Source organism: Mesitornis unicolor, unplaced genomic scaffold (assembly GCF_000695765.1).
Source record: "Mesitornis unicolor isolate BGI_N332 unplaced genomic scaffold, ASM69576v1 scaffold2655, whole genome shotgun sequence".
In the NCBI taxonomy this organism is placed as follows: domain Eukaryota; kingdom Metazoa; phylum Chordata; class Aves; order Mesitornithiformes; family Mesitornithidae; genus Mesitornis; species Mesitornis unicolor.
Window position 1 is genome coordinate 32123 of NW_010187327.1, and position 18024 is coordinate 50146.

General features: G+C 40.3%; 1 protein-coding gene across 1 annotated transcript; it reads left to right on the forward strand.

Annotated features, from left to right (window-relative positions):
• Nucleotides 1-848: 848 nt before the first annotated feature.
• Nucleotides 849-16277, forward strand: HHLA1 (HERV-H LTR-associating 1). Its single transcript, XM_010185392.1, has 15 exons — nt 849-852; nt 1918-2026; nt 2580-2641; nt 3461-3520; nt 4654-4734; nt 5201-5284; nt 5377-5460; nt 7115-7198; nt 7762-7818; nt 7911-7997; nt 9911-10108; nt 10675-10746; nt 15352-15508; nt 15931-16013; nt 16234-16277. The coding sequence occupies exons 1-15, from the start codon at nt 849-851 to the stop codon at nt 16275-16277; spliced, it is 1266 nt and encodes a 421-aa protein (XP_010183694.1).
• Nucleotides 16278-18024: the final 1747 nt, after the last annotated feature.

The following is an 18024-nucleotide window of genomic DNA, read 5'->3' on the forward strand; positions in this document are numbered from 1 at the left end:
GGAGGCCCTCACTTCTCATGGTACAGGCATAAAAATTCATGAAGTCCTATTAAAAAAATAGGAAATCACCTCATTGCTGACCTCAGTCAGACACACAACTCAACAGTTCCCCCTTGACAGGACACTGAATTGGTGCACCAGTTGGACAGGACACTTAATTGGTGCACCAACAGGTTCACCAGCCACTCTGGCCTTACTGCTCCAAAATATACACAGTTACAAATCTCCCCTTGACCTGATCATCCCATTCCACAACCTCAACTGACCCCAGAGCCTGCTCTCCCCAACAGCCACCTCCACACACCTTTGCAAAGCACCAGTTCTTTGTATTAAGCAACACTGAGGAGCATCTCTCACTAATTCCTCTCCATTGCATAAAGTCAAACCAAAGAATAATTTTTAAAAATGAGCAAAATCCAGAGGCATGGATTACTTTCATACCTATCTTGGTGCAGACTACATCACCACCGCTTCCATCACGTCAGCTTGTTAGCAGGCTTGAGCTACCATGCTACAGTCTCTGCTAACTGCAGAGTCTACAGATCCATAGGAAAAATCCCAGGTTCGTAATACCAGATGGTAAAAGCAGGGATAGCCTTCCCCAGGTGTCAGGCCCTGTGATACTCATGCCAGCAATACATATATGGTCCGTAGTCTAACTGTCGGTCAGATCCCAAATATTGTTGCAAGGAAAGCCAAGCTTAGGATTTTTGGTGCTAGGCTGGTCCACGAGACACTGGATGTTGTCCATGCATAATTAGTGCAGCTCACATAAAGATGATGAAGTCTGGGGAGTGAAATTTGGCCCTGCCTCAGCCCTGCTTTTCTGCACATGCTATGCAGAAACCATGGGTGAGTATAAGCTTTGGGTCAGGTAAAATAGTATTAGGCAGATGGACTGGATAGATAGGTTGTACTACCTAAAAAGCTTCTCAGAGCTTTGCTTGAATTAGCAGTGCTGGTACTTAAACACTTTTGATGCATCAGAGGAGCAAACACAGACATTTCAAACACAGAAATGCTTGGTATCATTTCATCATCCCAAGGAAGAGACTCTTTAGAATTGCTAAGTAGAAATTAGCTATTTTCAGAATGTGTTAATTCTTTAGTGAATTGAATATGAGAAAGATTTTAAACATGATTATAATAGTTTGTTAATCAAACAGTATTATCTTCAAGATAATGGTTTGCTGCATACTCACAAGACTAGCTACTCCAATAAGATGTGAAAAATATTTTGGACTTCTTTTTCTCTAATTTTCATACAGTCCTTCATTTTTCTGACAACTACGGAGCTATTTGACATGTTATTCTGATATTACAGAAATGAGGAAAAACATGTAAAGAAGCAAGGATTGGCATTTTTTTCTAACTACCTCTAATTAAATCTTTGAAACCTGGAAAGCAGCTCATTGTCTGAAGGCAGAGCATCGTTAATCCCTCCCAAACAACCAGGCAAGGCAGCGCAGACATGGATTGGTGACTACAGAAATAAAAGATTAGGGATGACCAGGCAAGCAACATTTCTGCAGAAAAGGAGCTTGGTTGATACTGATCCGAACATAAGCATAAGTAAATATTGCCTTGTTTCAACAGAAAGGGCTTCTGATGTGTCAGTGTCCTTTGGGCACAGGTCGTCCTGCCAGAGAAGAGGCTTGTGTAGGCAACCTTATCAAGTCCCACCAAAGCCATAGTTACATAGGTCTCAAAAATTAAAAAAAACCCACCATATTAAACTCATGACAAAAACATACACAGAAAACACTGGTTGTGTGACTTCTGATTTTTTGCCATTTATGCCACTAAACTTTTCTCTGCATCCCATCTCATGGTCACATCATCCTCAGACAAGGGTTGGACAAAATCGCACAATACCACAAACTTTATCACCACCAAAATAGTGTTTCTTTCTCCTAGAGCAGCCCAAACTCCTGGAAGTCAGAGTCCACAATGCAGAGGTTCTGCTGGCATGTGTCAGTGAAGATGAGCCTGGGATTTCTGTGTCTCTTTCTGGTTTGCAACACAGGTAAGAACAATGGTTTGGTGCTCCCGAGGGAATAACCCAAGCGTCTTTTTCTCAATTTCTCCCACAGCCCCATTCCCACATATCTGTCAGGCTTATTTCTTTCACCCTGTGTAGGCAAGATGGATGGGCTGGAGCTCCAGGGCTGGTGCCATGCAGCAGGGAAGACCAGGTGACGGCAAAGGTCTGCTCTTGGGTCCCAAGCCATGAATGGGAAGTCAGAAGGGTTTACATGGAAAGAGAGTGAAGGGTTAGAACAGCTCCTACCGCCTAGATTGTCTGTCCAAATTTAGCTCATATTCAGAGTTTTTAATACATCTGACTGGCATTGTGTCACAAGTCATGATTTACAGGCCTTGTACCATTGTTTCTCCATAGCATATTTTTCCTTTATATATATATTTAAAAAAAAGAGAAGGAGAAAGAGAAATGTATCCAGGGATTGTCTTCTGTACAAGGTGTAGATTTTTGTACTAATAAGGACAAGCACTCAGGTTTCACCAATTTAGATACAAGCAGTCAGATCATGCAGTCATTTCTCCTCTTCCTTCTGCAGTTTCCAGTCCTACAGATTTCCTCTCGCTGAAGAGGAAATTGAACCCGGATTTCATGCTCCTGGTGATAGCGCTGCCCATTAGTTTATATCACAGAGGGGACATTACCAGCACTGAGATAAGCCCTCCTTACCACCAGCTCCCAGAAGAACGCTTCTCTCTGGGGAGCTTGGATGGACTGAGTAGCTGAAGCTTCAGGGGGATGTGGGAGTTTAGCCTTTCCCAACACTGGCTTGTTTGGGGAGCCTCATGGGTTACTCTTTGGAGGCACTCAGCTCTCCACTGATGAGATAGGGATACTAAGCACCAAAGTCCTGCACTTCAACTTTTCCTGTCGCTGCTCTGCACCTTGCCCTTGTTGGACACTGAAGGAATCCCAGGAAGCGAGTCCTATCTCCTGAGCCCACCTGCAGTTCATTCCTCCCAAAACACCGTTCTTGAGAACAGCACTCAATTGAATAGCTGCTCTAAATAACAAACATGCACACAGCCTGTGAAGGTTTGTTTCGATTTGGCCTTATAATACTACACACTTCGCAGTCAATGTTGTGTGCAAGCCTAGTGCAACCCTGGACAACAGTTTGCTACTGTTTTTTTCCTTTCATCTTGAGTCAATGAGGCGAGCTCTGATATTTAATCTGTTTTCATTCTTTAGCAAGTGAAAGAGCTGGCAAGTCCTTTAGGACATCTTTATTCTTAGGTACTTGATGAGCTGCTGTTGTGAGTACTCAGTGGTGAGCTTTGCAGTGCTCATGTCCATTGGTTTCTGAGCTAGAATGAATGAAAATAGCAAAGAAAGAAACCCAGGTGCAGAGCTCGACAGACTGTTGCTTGGGAGCTCAACAGGGAAAACTGATTTTCAGTCTCTTTCTTCACTTCACAGCTTCGTGCATAAGAAAGGAAAATAAGAAAGAGAAGCAAGTGGCAGTGCTGGCTACCGCAGGTAAGAAGAAGCACATCAGGAGACCCTGTGTGGGGGTGCTAATGGGAACAGGAGATGTTGTGTTGGACACAGACCTGGTGGCAGATGGGTCCTTCTGCAGAGTCTGTGAGACCCAACCACTGCTGCAAGGACTCCTCACCCAACGCAGGGCTTACCCAGTCCCTGGCCAGTTTAACCTCCATCCTTCCAGGAATATAAAATCTTGTTTTCTCTTTTTACCTTTCTCTCCTTCCCAGCTCTCCACTCCCTGCTGTTTTTCCTTTCCTCTCTTCTATGCTGTGTACAAGCCCTGCTTCCAGCCCTGGGGTGCAGATTGGTTTTGAACTGGTTAAAAACAATACTGATGTCATTGGAAAATTGTATTTCCCCCCATATTCAATTTTGTTCTCATCTTGTCTTTCTGTGCTTCTCTTTCCATCCTGCTCTGGTTTTTCTCTCTCTGTCATGCACACACAGACCTTCCTCCTCACACATACACATATACACTGCACTGCTCTGCTTCTGCATGACTCCGTGGGAGGGAAGCAAAAGAACATCTTTGGAAATTTTAACTAGGGGGATAAACAAATAAGCAATGTCAACAGAAAGGAAACACATTAAAATGAAAAGTATGATTCAGCTACAGTAAATTTATTCTGTCGTGGCAGTATAGCCATCAAGATAGCAAAAAAAAAAAAAAAGTATCTCCATTTTCATCCCAGTTCTATTGTAGCATTTGGGAAGGGGGGATATTGAACATTTCCTAGGCAGTTTCTCCTCCCTCTGTGACCTGCAGAGATCTGCTGCCATTTTGGCAGTAAATACCAATTTCCCAGCAGGAGAGGGCACCAAACTGTCAGGACTGGCTCCCCGTGCAGCCTGCTCAAGGCCATGCTCAAAGGCACAGCCAATATAGAGCCTATCTAAATTTTAGCCTACCATTGCACTGCCCGCTTGATCTTGTTATTTTCCAGACTCCTCTTGGCACTCCTAGCATCTTTATTTTCTCACATAGGTTTTTCAGTGCACCCCGATACATAACCTGCTTGTTTTGGTTTTTTTCCCATTCTGGGAGATTTTTGCCACATACAAGCAGAGGCCATTTCCCTAAATCCTCACACAGCCAACTGCTCAGAGACGCCCTCTTTTTCCAGAGCTGCCCGCCAAGTCTGTGGATCTGGCTGCTATCAACCTGACAGAGCTGGTGAACGGGATGCTGAACACGGCACTCAGAGGTAACGTGACAAGGCTGGGCAGGTCACCCAGGCTGCCAGCCAGGCAGTGAATGAGATAAAGAACTAATGGCATTACTAGGAGAAGCCATAAATATCTGTCGTCTGCCTCCAGAATTGAGTCTAGGAGCAAGTTACCCTAGTGCATTTATAATGCAGATAGCTGTCTGCCCCAGAGAACTTAGAAATTAGTGTGTGTTTGTATAGGGACACAATATAATTACTTATGAGGTGCCTTTAGAAAGGGCTTTATAAATCAGTGTAGGTTTGAATTAAAACATACAAACCCCAAATAAAGAAGGAATACAAATGATCCCTCCCTCAGTGGAAATGAGAAAGAATTGAGTCTCAGGCAGCTGGATAGTGTCAGTACCTCAGGAGTCTTTTAGAAATTAAGTGAGCACAGTCAAAACATGCTGTTCTCCTAATTTGTTCCAACTATTAATAACATGGGCTTGTGTTTCTGCAGGTACCAAAAAACTCTTTTCTTTGCTGAGCGTCACGTCTTACAGCTCATTTGCCTTCCACAAAGTCTCGGTCACCATTTATAACAGTGAGTGCCTCGTCGCTTTGCTCCACACAGCATTTTGTCTCACACTGCCTGTGCATCAAGATAGTGATTTCTTTCTCCATCTCTCCTTACAGTTTCTAACGTGAAAAATGTCGACCCTGGCAAGTTCCCTATGCATTACTGCTACTGTTTGAACAATGCGTCAAATGACTTGACAGGTGGGTGCACAAGAGAGATTGGCAACTGCATGTGCTTAAGTTGAGTTATATCCTCTGGAGCTGAAAGCTGCACCTTGAATTCTGCAGGCTTCATCCTTTTGAGCAGCATCACCACACGGAGGTCAACAGGCATTATTCACAATGAGTGGCTGCTCTGAACCTTGGGGGAGACTCAATGAGCTCAGTCTTACTTGGCTGCAGCCCAGCAGCCAGTCTGGGACGGAGCCATCAGTCAAGTGACCAGTGTGGTTCACCCAGCAGAAAGACCTCCCTTGCCTCCCCAGAGTACAAACAGCAGTGCAGGAGAAACAACCCAGAAATGTACGACACATTACCTCAGCCACTTTTGTCTCCTGACATATCCCACAGGAGGTGAACAAGGGCTTTTCTGCACCAGCAGACACCAAAAACATTAATGAGACCAACAGGAGTGAAAAGCAAGGATTAACATCTTCACAGAGCCCTTAAATGGCATGTAAAATGCTGCTGGGCAAACCCTTTACCTGTAAGAAATCTACGAGAAAGCTGGGGAGGGGACATTTACAAGGCTGTGTAGCAACAGGACAAGGTGCAGTGGTTTTAAACTAGAGCAGGGTAGATTTAGAAGTTGTTTTTCACTGTGAGGGTGGTAGATCACTGGAACAGGTTGCCCAGAGAGGTGGTGGAGGCCCCATCCCTGGAGATATTCAAGGTCAGGCTTGATGGGGCTCTGAGGAACCTGATCTGGTAACATTGTCCCTGATCACTGCAAGGAGGTTGGAACTGGATGAGCTTTAATGGTCCTTTCTGACCCAACACATTCTATGATTCTATGATAATCCTCATTCACACCCCTGATCTTGCAGTATTTAACATTCCAGGATGAGTCTGAGCTCTATAATTCTGTGGCTGGTTAATGTAAGATATCAAGAGTAGCCCAGCAGCTAGGCACCAGAACCCATACCTTCTAAAGCACATGGGATAACCGCTGCACATGAGCCACAACAGCTCTCATGGCTTTTTCTGGACCCACACATCTCACAAGCCTTATCGCATAATGACCCAGACTGCCCTGGAGGATAATGGGGAAACTTTAATCTTTCTGCCCCAAATCTTGGTGATTAGAAGAGCATTCTCCCAGGTAGCGAAAATTGAGGGCCTGACACAGGGCTTATGTCTGTCACTGCCTAAGTGACAACACTGACTTGTTACTGCTAGAATCAGTTACAAAAATACCACCACCACCACTAGCCAATTTTTGAGCTGACAACATTATCAGTGTCTGAAGTAGACCTCAAAAGAGACCATCGGATGCCTTCTGGGAGGTCCTACGTGGTAGATAGACAGTTAATGCAGGCAAAGCTACAAGCTTTGGTTCTCCCCCTACATTTAAGCAGAGTAAGCAGAGTATTTAAATTATTCTCTTGAACTGAAAAATTCCATTTAAATTGACTTTTAGGCACACTGGTGTTATTTCAGATATCATCTTTGAAATACACTTCTGCAGAGTATTCCAGTGGCTTCCAAAGTCCACTCCCATTCAGCAGAGACATTTAAACAATGCCACATACAAGCATATATCCAAAATATGATCACATATAAAAGTATTCTTTTTTGACTTAGCAGAGGTGGTACAATACGTGTTTTCACTCATAAACTTTATTTTGTTGTCTAGATTTTACAGCTCTACTTGTTGATATTATTGGAAACTCCACCAGTTATCTCACAGAGATTTTCAAATCCACTTCTATTCTCTCAGGTTTGCATTTGCTTTTAACATTTATCATTGTCTTATTTGTCTGATTTATGCCCACCATGGAAACAAGAATAGAAATGTGTATAAAAGCCTATTGCTCTTACTCAGCAGCATTTTTCTAGCAAAGCATGGACTGCAATTGCAAGCAAACTGTTCTTAGAGGAGCAAGATACATATGTAATGTGTATATATATGAGATAAAGACACACATGTTTCTATGAGCAACCGTGTTTTGTTTGAAAGTTTGGTGAATTATTAAATACTGGTGTTCTGTGGAATTATGATTCCCAAAGAATAATTACGGGCAACATTGTCTGATTTTTTAATAATGTAAAAATTCATGTAATTTAGAATTTTAATTAGATAGAAACATTTCCCCTGGAAATATTAGCATTTGGATTTGGTGCTGGCTCAAGGTTTTTGTCAAAAATCAGATCAGAAGGAAAATAATTGGCCAGTTGTGGTAGACACATATCAGTTTGTGTTTGTGTTTTCAACTCTTTAAGATAATATCATATAATGAAACCTGGTAACAATGATCTGTTTATGGTTTTTTTGTCTTTCAGTGCGTCAGAGCAATGATTCAGATTGTATCTACATCTGTGTGATGACAGGGCAGACAGGTAAATGTTAAAGCCATTTAATCCCAAAATATTGCCCTGTTTATTCTCAGTGATGACTGATACTAGAAACAAGCCTTTCTTGATATTTGCAGGGAGAAATCTATCTGACTTTTGGGAAGTGCTAGAGAAGTCTTCTGTTGTTAATTACACATTTTCCAGTAACACATCTTCTGACTTGGGTAAGTAAATCCTGAGGAATAAAAGGAAACAGCAACAATGAAAACCAGGTCTAGGAAGCAGTTGCAATGATACTTCGTCTTCATAATGTAAAAATAATTTTCAAAAATATTATTTTATATTTTTATTATTGTATATATTTAGAGATCATTATATACTTTATTAATTAGACTGATAGTTTCTATTATTATGATCATATTATAATATTTATATTATAAATATAAAGTACAAACTTTTAAATTATGAACTCTGAGGTCTTCTAGTGGAGGAATGAACAAAACCTCCTGAGATGGGAATTTTCACAGAATTCAGCACCAGAGTGTTGAGGTTCTCTGATTCTTTTAATCTAAATGGGTCCTTGCCCTCACTCTCAGCACAAATGATCTCCTACTTTTACCTTCAGAAAGGAGTTGAATATGTTTAGCCAGGGTGCTGCATGGCTCCTCCATCCAAAACTGCTTTGCCAGGTTGAGCTGCACATCAGATACCTCCTATTGCTGCCTATGACTATTTCTCATTTTCAATGCTTGATTAAAAAAAAGGCAGACAATGAAATCAGTGACAAGGTTGTGCTGAAAGCTGAAGAATATTTCAGTTCTTTAAAAGACTAATAATCAAAGACACTGCCAAAAAAGACTTTCATGTAGAAAGGCAACAGCTATTTCCTTTATACCAGAACCCAATTTCTTTCCTTTTTATTACACAATATGTGATGGATGGTGGGCGCACTAACCCTCTCTTCTCATATCTCAAAGATCTGGATTCGATTTTTTCAAGTTTCATGAAATTACAGGAAGACCCGAACAAAACAGTGGATCCATCAGCAGAACATGTCTGGACACCTAAAAGTGAGCAAGTATTGTCAGACTTAAATTTATATTCTTCTTGATTAATGCCTTGATGAGTGAGCGTGTGTGTCTGGTGCACAGCACTGTGATGCTGAGATACAGTTACAGAGTAAGATAAAATTTTGCCCTAAACAGCAGATCAGGTCAGTAATGCACGGGATAGCTGAGGAATAGAAAAACAACTGTAGCAAACCTTTTTATTTCTTGTCATTTTATTAGAAAAACAAGTTTTCTAAGAAGGCAGAGAAGTAAAAAAAAAAAAAAGAAAAGTTATTTTTAAACCAAGAAAAAGATACTTCAGTTTCCTCTCTTATTGTAAATGTTTCAGTTTTTTCTCTTTGATGTCATATGTTGTTCAGTTGTGAGTACCTTAATTTCTCATAAGCTTCAGTGCATTTAGCTTTGTCACAAGGCTACAAGATAGAAAAGTGCTAGTCTGCTTCATCTCGAAAGCAGAAAAACAACCTTCGCACTTGCTTCCACATAGTAGGAGCAAAGAGAAATTCAGAATTTTTCTTCATATTTCCTCATTGTTGCAGCTGAATCTGTCTACGACAAAAATTTCTACATTTTCCCTTGTCAGTCTGCTGGTTTTTTATAAGTTCTTTCACTTTGGTCAGCCGCATACCAACCTTTGCTATCTTCCAGCCCAGTGTCACTCCTGCCACAAAATGTCATCAGTTCTCAAATGCCAATATCTGCCCTGCAGTACCTGCCTGCTTTGTCTTTTGTCTGTAATGAAGCAGTTTAGGAAATAAATAAATAATTTCTGTAAAGAAAGAAGTAACACTTTGCAGGAACATTTACGTTCCATTTTTTGTCTATGAAAATTTGCATATTAAAATCTTTTCAGTTGAAATTTCAAACATAATTGGCACTCTCCACATTCCCATATTTAAAATGAAATGCAGAGGTGACTGCTCACCTGCCAGGGGAAGCACTCAAGGAGTAGATGGGACTTCCTGAATGTATTTTATATATTTTTGTCCCCGAGTGTGTTGCACTCACTGCTTCCATGGGGCACCAGCATTTACAGCATGTTGCCTCTGCCTCTCCTGCTTCTCCAGCTACCAGGATCCCTCTTGCCCTGAAAGGGGAGGAAGTTCCCACCACGAGGTTCCCACCATGGCCAAAGACGGTTGGAGTGAAAGGATCAGGGTTTCCATCACTGCACATGGACTCTTCCAGACCAGGAGGCATGGCTGAACCCTCTCCAACTGCTGGGGGGAACTCACGCCCATCACCAGCCCTGCAGCCCAACCCCAGTGAGTATGGCAGGAAGATGGGCACCCACTTTACCTGCTAGCAGTAGGGTTTGGCCAAAAGCTGAAACCCCATCTCTGAGGCTGAGGTTGAGAGGCCCTTCAGGGAGACCCACTCTGGGTCACTCACTAGTGAGTAGATTTTTATATTGTAGAAGCACTAAAATCAGATATAGGATCGATCTGTAGTTTCTTACCCTTTGGGTAAAGCTGAGCTTTGCTCTTCACAGGCATTTCTGCCACCCAGGTCTTCACTCACATTTTACTGCAAATACAGTGAGCAGATGTGTGAAAAAGCAATATAGAGCTGCTTCTCTTCGTGTCTGCCAAACAAATCTTCTTTAAATCCTACCTATCCCTAGCCCACGGACTTTTCAAGATCTAGCACAATACAGCTTTTGTCCTTCCTTTTTTATCCTTCCTTTTTTATCTTGACATTGTTATGACACTGGAAATGCTCAGTAAGGGACTCTAGCTTTTGAGCTGTCTCATATATAGCAGTTCTCAGTAGACAGATAAATAACAAATATCCAGAATGACGGGAAGCGTGTGTCTTTCTGTTCCCATAGCTGATGTGTATGCATTTTGGATGCAGACGGTGTCTCCTCAAGAAACCAGCAAACTGATCCAAACAGAGCCAGGTGAGGTTGATCTGGGATAATAACCAAGTGTGTCAGTTGGCATATTTAGGAAATAGAAAATAGCATATAAAAAAATAGGTGACTGTGAATGTATTTCTAAATCAATGTCTACATAAGTGTTTATTAGTGGACTTTTTTTCCCTGTTATTCTTTCAATCAACCTTCTTTAATTTTCTTTCTCCTGTTAAGATGTCGAGGCAACTTATATTCTTTCCCCTTGTCCAGATTTGCCCTTCTCAGTACTGCCTATGCCACCCTACAGGCCCGGTGTGGCACTGAAACTTCACTCCGCTACCAGTAAGTACCTGCACCTCATGCAGCAAAAACCAGCAGTGTGTTTGAAAGTATATCAATGTGCAAATTTTCTCATGCAGAAACAACATACGTGTTTAATTTACATAATAACTTCTGTACGTAAAACACCTAAAATGTATAAAGAACTGATTCCGTATTTTTTGTGAATCATACACAATCGCACATTCAAAACATATACTATGATGACAGAATTAATGTATGTACTGCGTGTCAACTTTAACATTGATTGCTTATTGGAGAATCTTAAAATTCGTTTATTCCAAAAGAAAGTATGAAGTCTCCAGAACTGTCCTGAATTTACAATACTGCAAACTTCTTCAGCTAAAGAAGGATCACTGTCAACTGCATTTTCAGGAAAGCTCAGCTCTTCCTTTTAAGCACCAAAAGAGTTGGAATTTAAGGGAATTAAAGATGAGCTAGGTCTTCTTATCTTGATTAGGAGCAAGAGGAATATGCTATAGTAATTCTCATACATCAAAAATTCTGCACATAACCAAAGTTCTCCGCATGTCTTGTTTGCTTTGGGTGAGTTCAACCTGAGGATTAAATGAGAGCCAGTGAACTGGAAGTTGCTGGAATTTGTGACTGGTCTTGTGGTGTGCTCAGTCCAGAGTTTGTTCATGTGCCAGTTGCTGTCTGGTGACAACACTATAGACCCTGGAGAACCTAGGAGTGGGGACCAGCCCATTTTGAAAAGGCTGGGAAACATGTATGTCAAAGAGATCAGGGAATGGAGAATCACTATATGCATCTTCATCAGAATCCAGGACAACAGAGGCTGTCTACCTCTATGTATGTATGTCATGCATTTGGAGAATTAAACCAAAGAGTGGGATCACAAAGCAATGAAGGGCATCCACAGTGCACTGAGGATTGAGATGTTATTCCAAGAAGCTATTTCTTAAATACAAAAGTGAATGCCAACTGATAAAACATGCAAGTATTGGTGTTAGAGCACACAGGGAGGAACATTTTAAGTCTGAATTATTCATAGTAGCCGTAACATTGCTTTTCACTGGCAGCAAATTTTAATCTCAGTGTCAGAGAGACATGACATTGCGTTAATAATGGAAAGGTCTGTTTACTGTAGCAAGAATTGGTCACTTATCTGCCTGTGACAGTAACATGGTAACTTTGAATTGACAAGAGCAAAGCTCTGCACAGGGAGCTGTGGTTTCTGCATTTTCTGGCCTGTCTCGACTGACTCAATTCCTTAGGAAATTTAATTCTTAAAAAAGAAAGTTCTGAAATTAAAGCCTGCTTTTAATTATTTTTAAAATTTCAGTCCAAATCTGTAGGAACTTATAAATCGAATACAAAAAATGCAATTAATAGTAGAAATTTATTACAGAAGAGATATAAAATATTAATATGAAGCACTGAAAATTTTAATTTCAAAATGTGAGTATACTATCCAATTTAAATCAAATTAAATGCAACATTAATTGAAAGATAAGTTCAGCATTAAATAAATCCAGTATTATGTAAATACTGCATTAATTTAGAATTAAGTGGTTGTCAAAAATGAAAACCAAAGTAATTTGTTTAACTTTCAGCTTTTTTATTTGACTTCTCTTCCCACATAAATGAATTCAAATCGAAATTGCAGTCATTCAATTTACATTTAGATAAAGCTGAATTTCTGCTGGCAAAACACACAGCCTGAGCAAAGAATTTAACACCTGTTAGGCAGGATAGCAAGTACCCACTTTGGTGGAGACTTTGAGATTTGTTGAAGTTTTAATTATGCGTTACTCACAGCAACTCTAACATCCCTTTTCATGGACAGCTTACATTAAACCTCATTGCTGCATGCTCTAATGTTCAGTTGTTAACATGAAGAGCGTTTATTAAAACAAGTAGTCATTTTTTACTTGCTATCAAGTTATTAAAAGTTATGAAGTGGAAAAAGCCTAAAGACATCTGCAAAACTGCTAAGATTAAGAGAAACATCGATCCCTCTCGCCCATCTCTGAATAATTACTATAAAAACAATACTAAAAATAATATAAATAGTATAAATAATTAAAAATAATATTTGTATAGCACCTTTGACACGGAATCAGTTTTCAGAGGAGCCCATGAGTTTGGGAGCTATAAGTGTCTGCCCATTGCTCCCCCATGACTCCTGCTACCTTGGGCAAACTGGCAGAAAATAAATAGTTTCATAGAGATCTTTCAGGTTGGCAGCCCTTTATTTTCCTCCTGCCCATGAATGCCATTTCATATTAAACTCCTTGTCAGCACTAGATAACTCAAGCTTATTTCAACAGAACTTCATTAGTCCAAATTTAACCTCCGTAACCTCTCCTATCGTATAACATAAGCTGGCCCAAAGCTATAAAGCATGCAGACATGTGAACCTGGACAGGCAATTACACTGTCTGAGGGGATTATACTCTGCAGGTAAGGCAGTTGATCTACACAAGGCCAAAGCCTGCTGCAAGTTACACAAATGGAAAAAATCAGTGGACAAACACACTGCAGCCACCTTCGCTCTGCACATTCAGGCTCCTCCACCCTGATGAGTGCATGTGAGGGGTCACCCGCATCATGCAAAATGTGACCTCTCACAGCCCAGTCCCTGGTTATCATTTCAAAGCCCAGGCATGGTGTTTGCAGGGATGTCCCTTGTTTTCCAGCGCGCTGGTGTAGGGGAGAAGTTTTTTGAAGTTTTTTGTATGCAGGGGCCAGCACGACATGTGTTCATGCAGCTCCCCAAGGTCAGACGTGATGCCTTGCAGGGCAGGTGGCTTCCCTGCAGCGACCCGAAGTGTGCCCTCACATGCAGCACCTCCTCTTCAGAGGAGGTATTAAACATGCAAAGAAGAGGTGGTTACACACCTATTTTAGGATGCTGTGGTAGAATTTTAGCATATTGTAAATATTGCTTTTTTTTTTTGTTTTTCTAGCAAGACCTTTGTTTCTGACTCATAGTAACACAACTGCTAGCTAAGGTGCAAGATGATGTGGGACAGCTAATGGTTTGGAGAAGACAAGCCTATGGCAAATGTTAGGTTTTCCTCTTAATGTGATGAAAAAAAAGCCCTGAAATCTGAAAACAGCTTCAATTATGCCTTACCTTTTCTCAATTCCCTCTATTTTCACCTTGCCTTCTTTTCATTTTCTGTAACAGAAAGAGAGTCTGAAGAGAGGTTGTATGTGACACCAAAAAACCACGTAGCAATTCAGGATTTTGTTATAAGCTGCCATCACCTATTCTGTACTATTGCTTTTTCTGCAGTCTGGCACAGCTGCATTTGCTGGCTGAATGAAATGTTTGGTGGACAAATGTTTATCTCTTGCTGCTGACTGCAGAAGATTCAATGAATGGAGTAAACTAGATATTTTCCTTTTAGCTGTCTCAACAGAGGGAGAAAGGGAGTCCATCCCCAGCTACACCATTTCCCTGCAGTTTTCAGAAGTTAAAATAATGTAATGGTAGTCGCTTGAAGAGAAAAATAAATAAAAGTATTCACCAACTGGCTCTTGGCAAAAAAATAATAAGATGGAGAAATTATTCCTACCATCCTCTCAGTGCAGGCAAAAATTGACCTTTCCTCCTCCAGTTACTTGTCAGTTTTCATGAAACTTGTAGGAAAGTATTTATCCAGAGGATCTTTACCTGTCCCCAAAAATGGGCTGAAATTAGCTGATTATTCAAGTCACTAGAAGGAGGAAAGCAAAATCTGACAGATGGAGGGATGAACAGAAAGAAAGCCATAACCTCAGCATAAATCATGTTTATTTTGTTAATGAGGCTAAAAAAGATATGGAAAGAGCAGTGGAAGTCTGGTGGTTTATTAGCTTAGCCATATTTAATGTAGGATTCAGATTTATAGGGTGGGGAACCATGTGGAACTGGAAGCTATTTTTTCATTAAAGTAGCATATGCATATAGAAATATCAAATATAATGTGTGCAGAGCTGTTCTTTGCCTTCCTGTTTTGCACTGTGCAAAATTGATGCTTCAGTGGCAAACAAACCTCCACCTAAAGAGGTAGCAATAAATAAATCACATCTTTAGAGTTGTTCCTTATATTTGTGATAAATAAAAGCAGCATGGATTTAAGTAAATAAGCAGTAATCATAAATAATAATAGATTGAACAGAATATTTGTCCTTTCACTCAAGGAACTGCCAGACTGTGTTGTTGCCTCACTCAGATTTAATTTTAAGATACCTATAGGAGTTTATTGATCAGCATGTTTCTCATAGCCCACATAAGGCTTTGCAAGACATTTAATGGGACAAGTACTTGAAGAAGTTCAGAGTTGTGTTTTTTCCTAGGGTGTCCACAGGCAATCCTCAAAGAGTCCCGCATGACCTCACCTCCCATCACCCTTATAGTGCAAAAGATCAACCCCTGCGTGATGGAGCTGTGTAGGTTTTTCCAGCTGTGCCTCTGTGTTGGGCAGAGAAGATATTCCAGAAAGGAAGCCATGAGGTAAAACCTGGCACTGTTTTCTCCCTCTTTTTGCTTAAAATACTCCATCGGGCTTTCTTCAAATGACAATTTTTCATCACCAGTGCTTATTTCTGAATCTGGGGCTACTGACAGAGACCCAAATAGGTCCCCAGAGCATCAGTGTCCCTGCCCATGGTAGGGAGGTTGCAGTGGATGATCTTTAAGGTCCCTTCCAACTCAAACCCTTCTGTGATTCTATGTTTCTATAATCAATACCTGATCTGCCTTCCAGTATTCAAACTGAGTGAATAAGCTGAATTTTTCCAAATATCTAATGACATCATTGAGGTCAGAATCTAGCTTTTTATTTCCATATTCAGTATTAGCAGTATGACAAACATACAGCTATGCTTATGAAAGATAACAAGCTACTACTGTCCTAACTTTAACTACATCTTTAGGTACTGTGTTGAATACTATTCCTGGTTCTTGAAAAATGCAAGTTATGTCTGTAAAAAAGTGAAAAGAGTTGCTTACTCCCACAGTAAGTATATTTTCTCTTTATATCTCTACATAGCTTATAATGAAGATATAGCAAGATGTTTTAGGTATCAACACAGTATTTGCTTTGTTTCATCAGATAACTTTTATCTGATGAAGATATTTTAAGGGATTTGGACCAAAGATTATTTAACATTCATGTATGTTTTTAACATTTTCCTCATAAAACCTCTTCTGACTGCAGTTTTCTTGTGTTCTTCCAGCATTAAAACAAAAATGTCTTAAAAACATCTGTACATCGGTCTAGAGCACTGAGGAATTTTACTGCAAATTGGACGATGAGTGGCAGCTTTAGTTGTCTCTTTCATTTCTCAGTGTAAAAATCGGGACACAAGATGTTATTTGCAAATATTTGTAACAAGACAAGATATTAAGCAAATGTTAACATAGAAATGTGTCTTTCTTCCAGGCATTGTAAAAACAGCATTTAAAAACAGATGCATTTTATACAAGTGATGTAACTGCAATAAAAACATTGGAAAGCTTTTAAAAATTGTACTTTATAAAGGATATTTATCTGGTTGGTTACTGAATGCAAATAGTTTATTCTAGTTTTATTTACAATTAAGATAAAGTAATGAAAATGAACAAATACAAAGCAATTTAAAAACAATCTGAAATACTGAAATCAGTAAGGTTTTTTCTGGTTTTACGCAAGTGCAAATTATCCATTATTCATAATCAAGAGTCTCCTATTACTTCAGAAACTCATCTATTGCAGAGCTTGACCAAGGAAATGTTCACTCCTCTTGTACTCTCACTCTATGATATATTTGTGTGAGCTTGCCAAGATTCATGCCCTCCTTATATGCACCTCTAGTGAACTAAAAGTGAGTTCCAAGAAGGAAAGAATAACCAAACAAATTGCAGGATCCAATATTTTGCTACACTGCAGCAATATGATGCTCCTATCAACCCAAAGTGCAGCATCAAGCCATTAATATTTAAAAAAATAAGATTATTTGCACTACAGTTGATGCACATTGATGTTTCACTGAAGAAATATGTGTTCAAAGTAATATAAAGCCAAAGAGATAGGTGTCACCATCAGGAATCCTGTTCCAGGGAGAGGTGGGACCCAGCAGCCCTCCTCCAAAATACAATTCACTGTTGTGCCCAATAGTATGACAGAAACACTTCTGTCGTAGCAAAGGCAGGATAAATGGAAGTAGTCTCAATTACAGTTGATACTGAAAGTTAGGCCAGTGGAAGAAATAGGAATGTTGATACAGTGAATATACAAATTGGAAATATTAACATGGCCATGATACTTCAATGCTGTGGAATGACCTTGCTCTGCAGCACCTCACCTCACTCAAGGCAGGATCATTTCTGATCTATATGACCTATTGATACAGAATCACAGAATGGTTGAGTCTGGAATGGATCTCAGGAGGTCATCAGGCCCAAAGCCCCTCCCCAGGCAGGTCCACCTGGAGCCCAGGACCATGTTCAGATGGCTTTAGAATATCTCCAAAGGAGGAGAGCAGGAAGGATACTCCACAACTTCTCTGGGGAACCTGTGTCAGTGCTCTGTCACCCTCACAGTAAAAATGTATCCTGACATTCAGAGGATACCCTCATGCATTTCAGTTTGTGCCACTTGTCATGTCCTTGGGCACCACTAAAAAGAGCCTGACTCCATCTTCTTTGCACCTTCCCTTCTGGTATTTCACAGGGATCGTTGAATCACAGGGTTAATTCAGATGTATATTGTTGTCAACTGGATAAATTAAATGACACCATCAAACAGAAGCGTCCAGAATTGGTGAAACACAAAGGTGCTGTATTTCTCCATGATAACACTAGACCACATCAAGTTTGATGACTAGTCAAAAATTATTGCAGCTTGGATGGGATGCGTGACCACATCCACCATGTTCACCAGACCTGCCACCATTTGGTTTGTTCTTTACAAAACGCCTTGAATGGTAAAACCTTCACTGCTGATGAGGATATCAAATCATTCTTGGAACTGTTGAAAGTTTTGGAAC

Excerpts from the sequence above, each read along its gene's own strand:
- HHLA1 (XM_010185392.1), top strand. Across the intron at positions 2,027-2,579 it reads CTTTCTGGTTTGCAACACAG|TTTCCAGTCCTACAGATTTC; the intron begins GTAAGAACAATG and ends TTCCTTCTGCAG. Across the intron at positions 3,521-4,653 it reads GGCAGTGCTGGCTACCGCAG|AGCTGCCCGCCAAGTCTGTG; the intron begins GTAAGAAGAAGC and ends CTCTTTTTCCAG.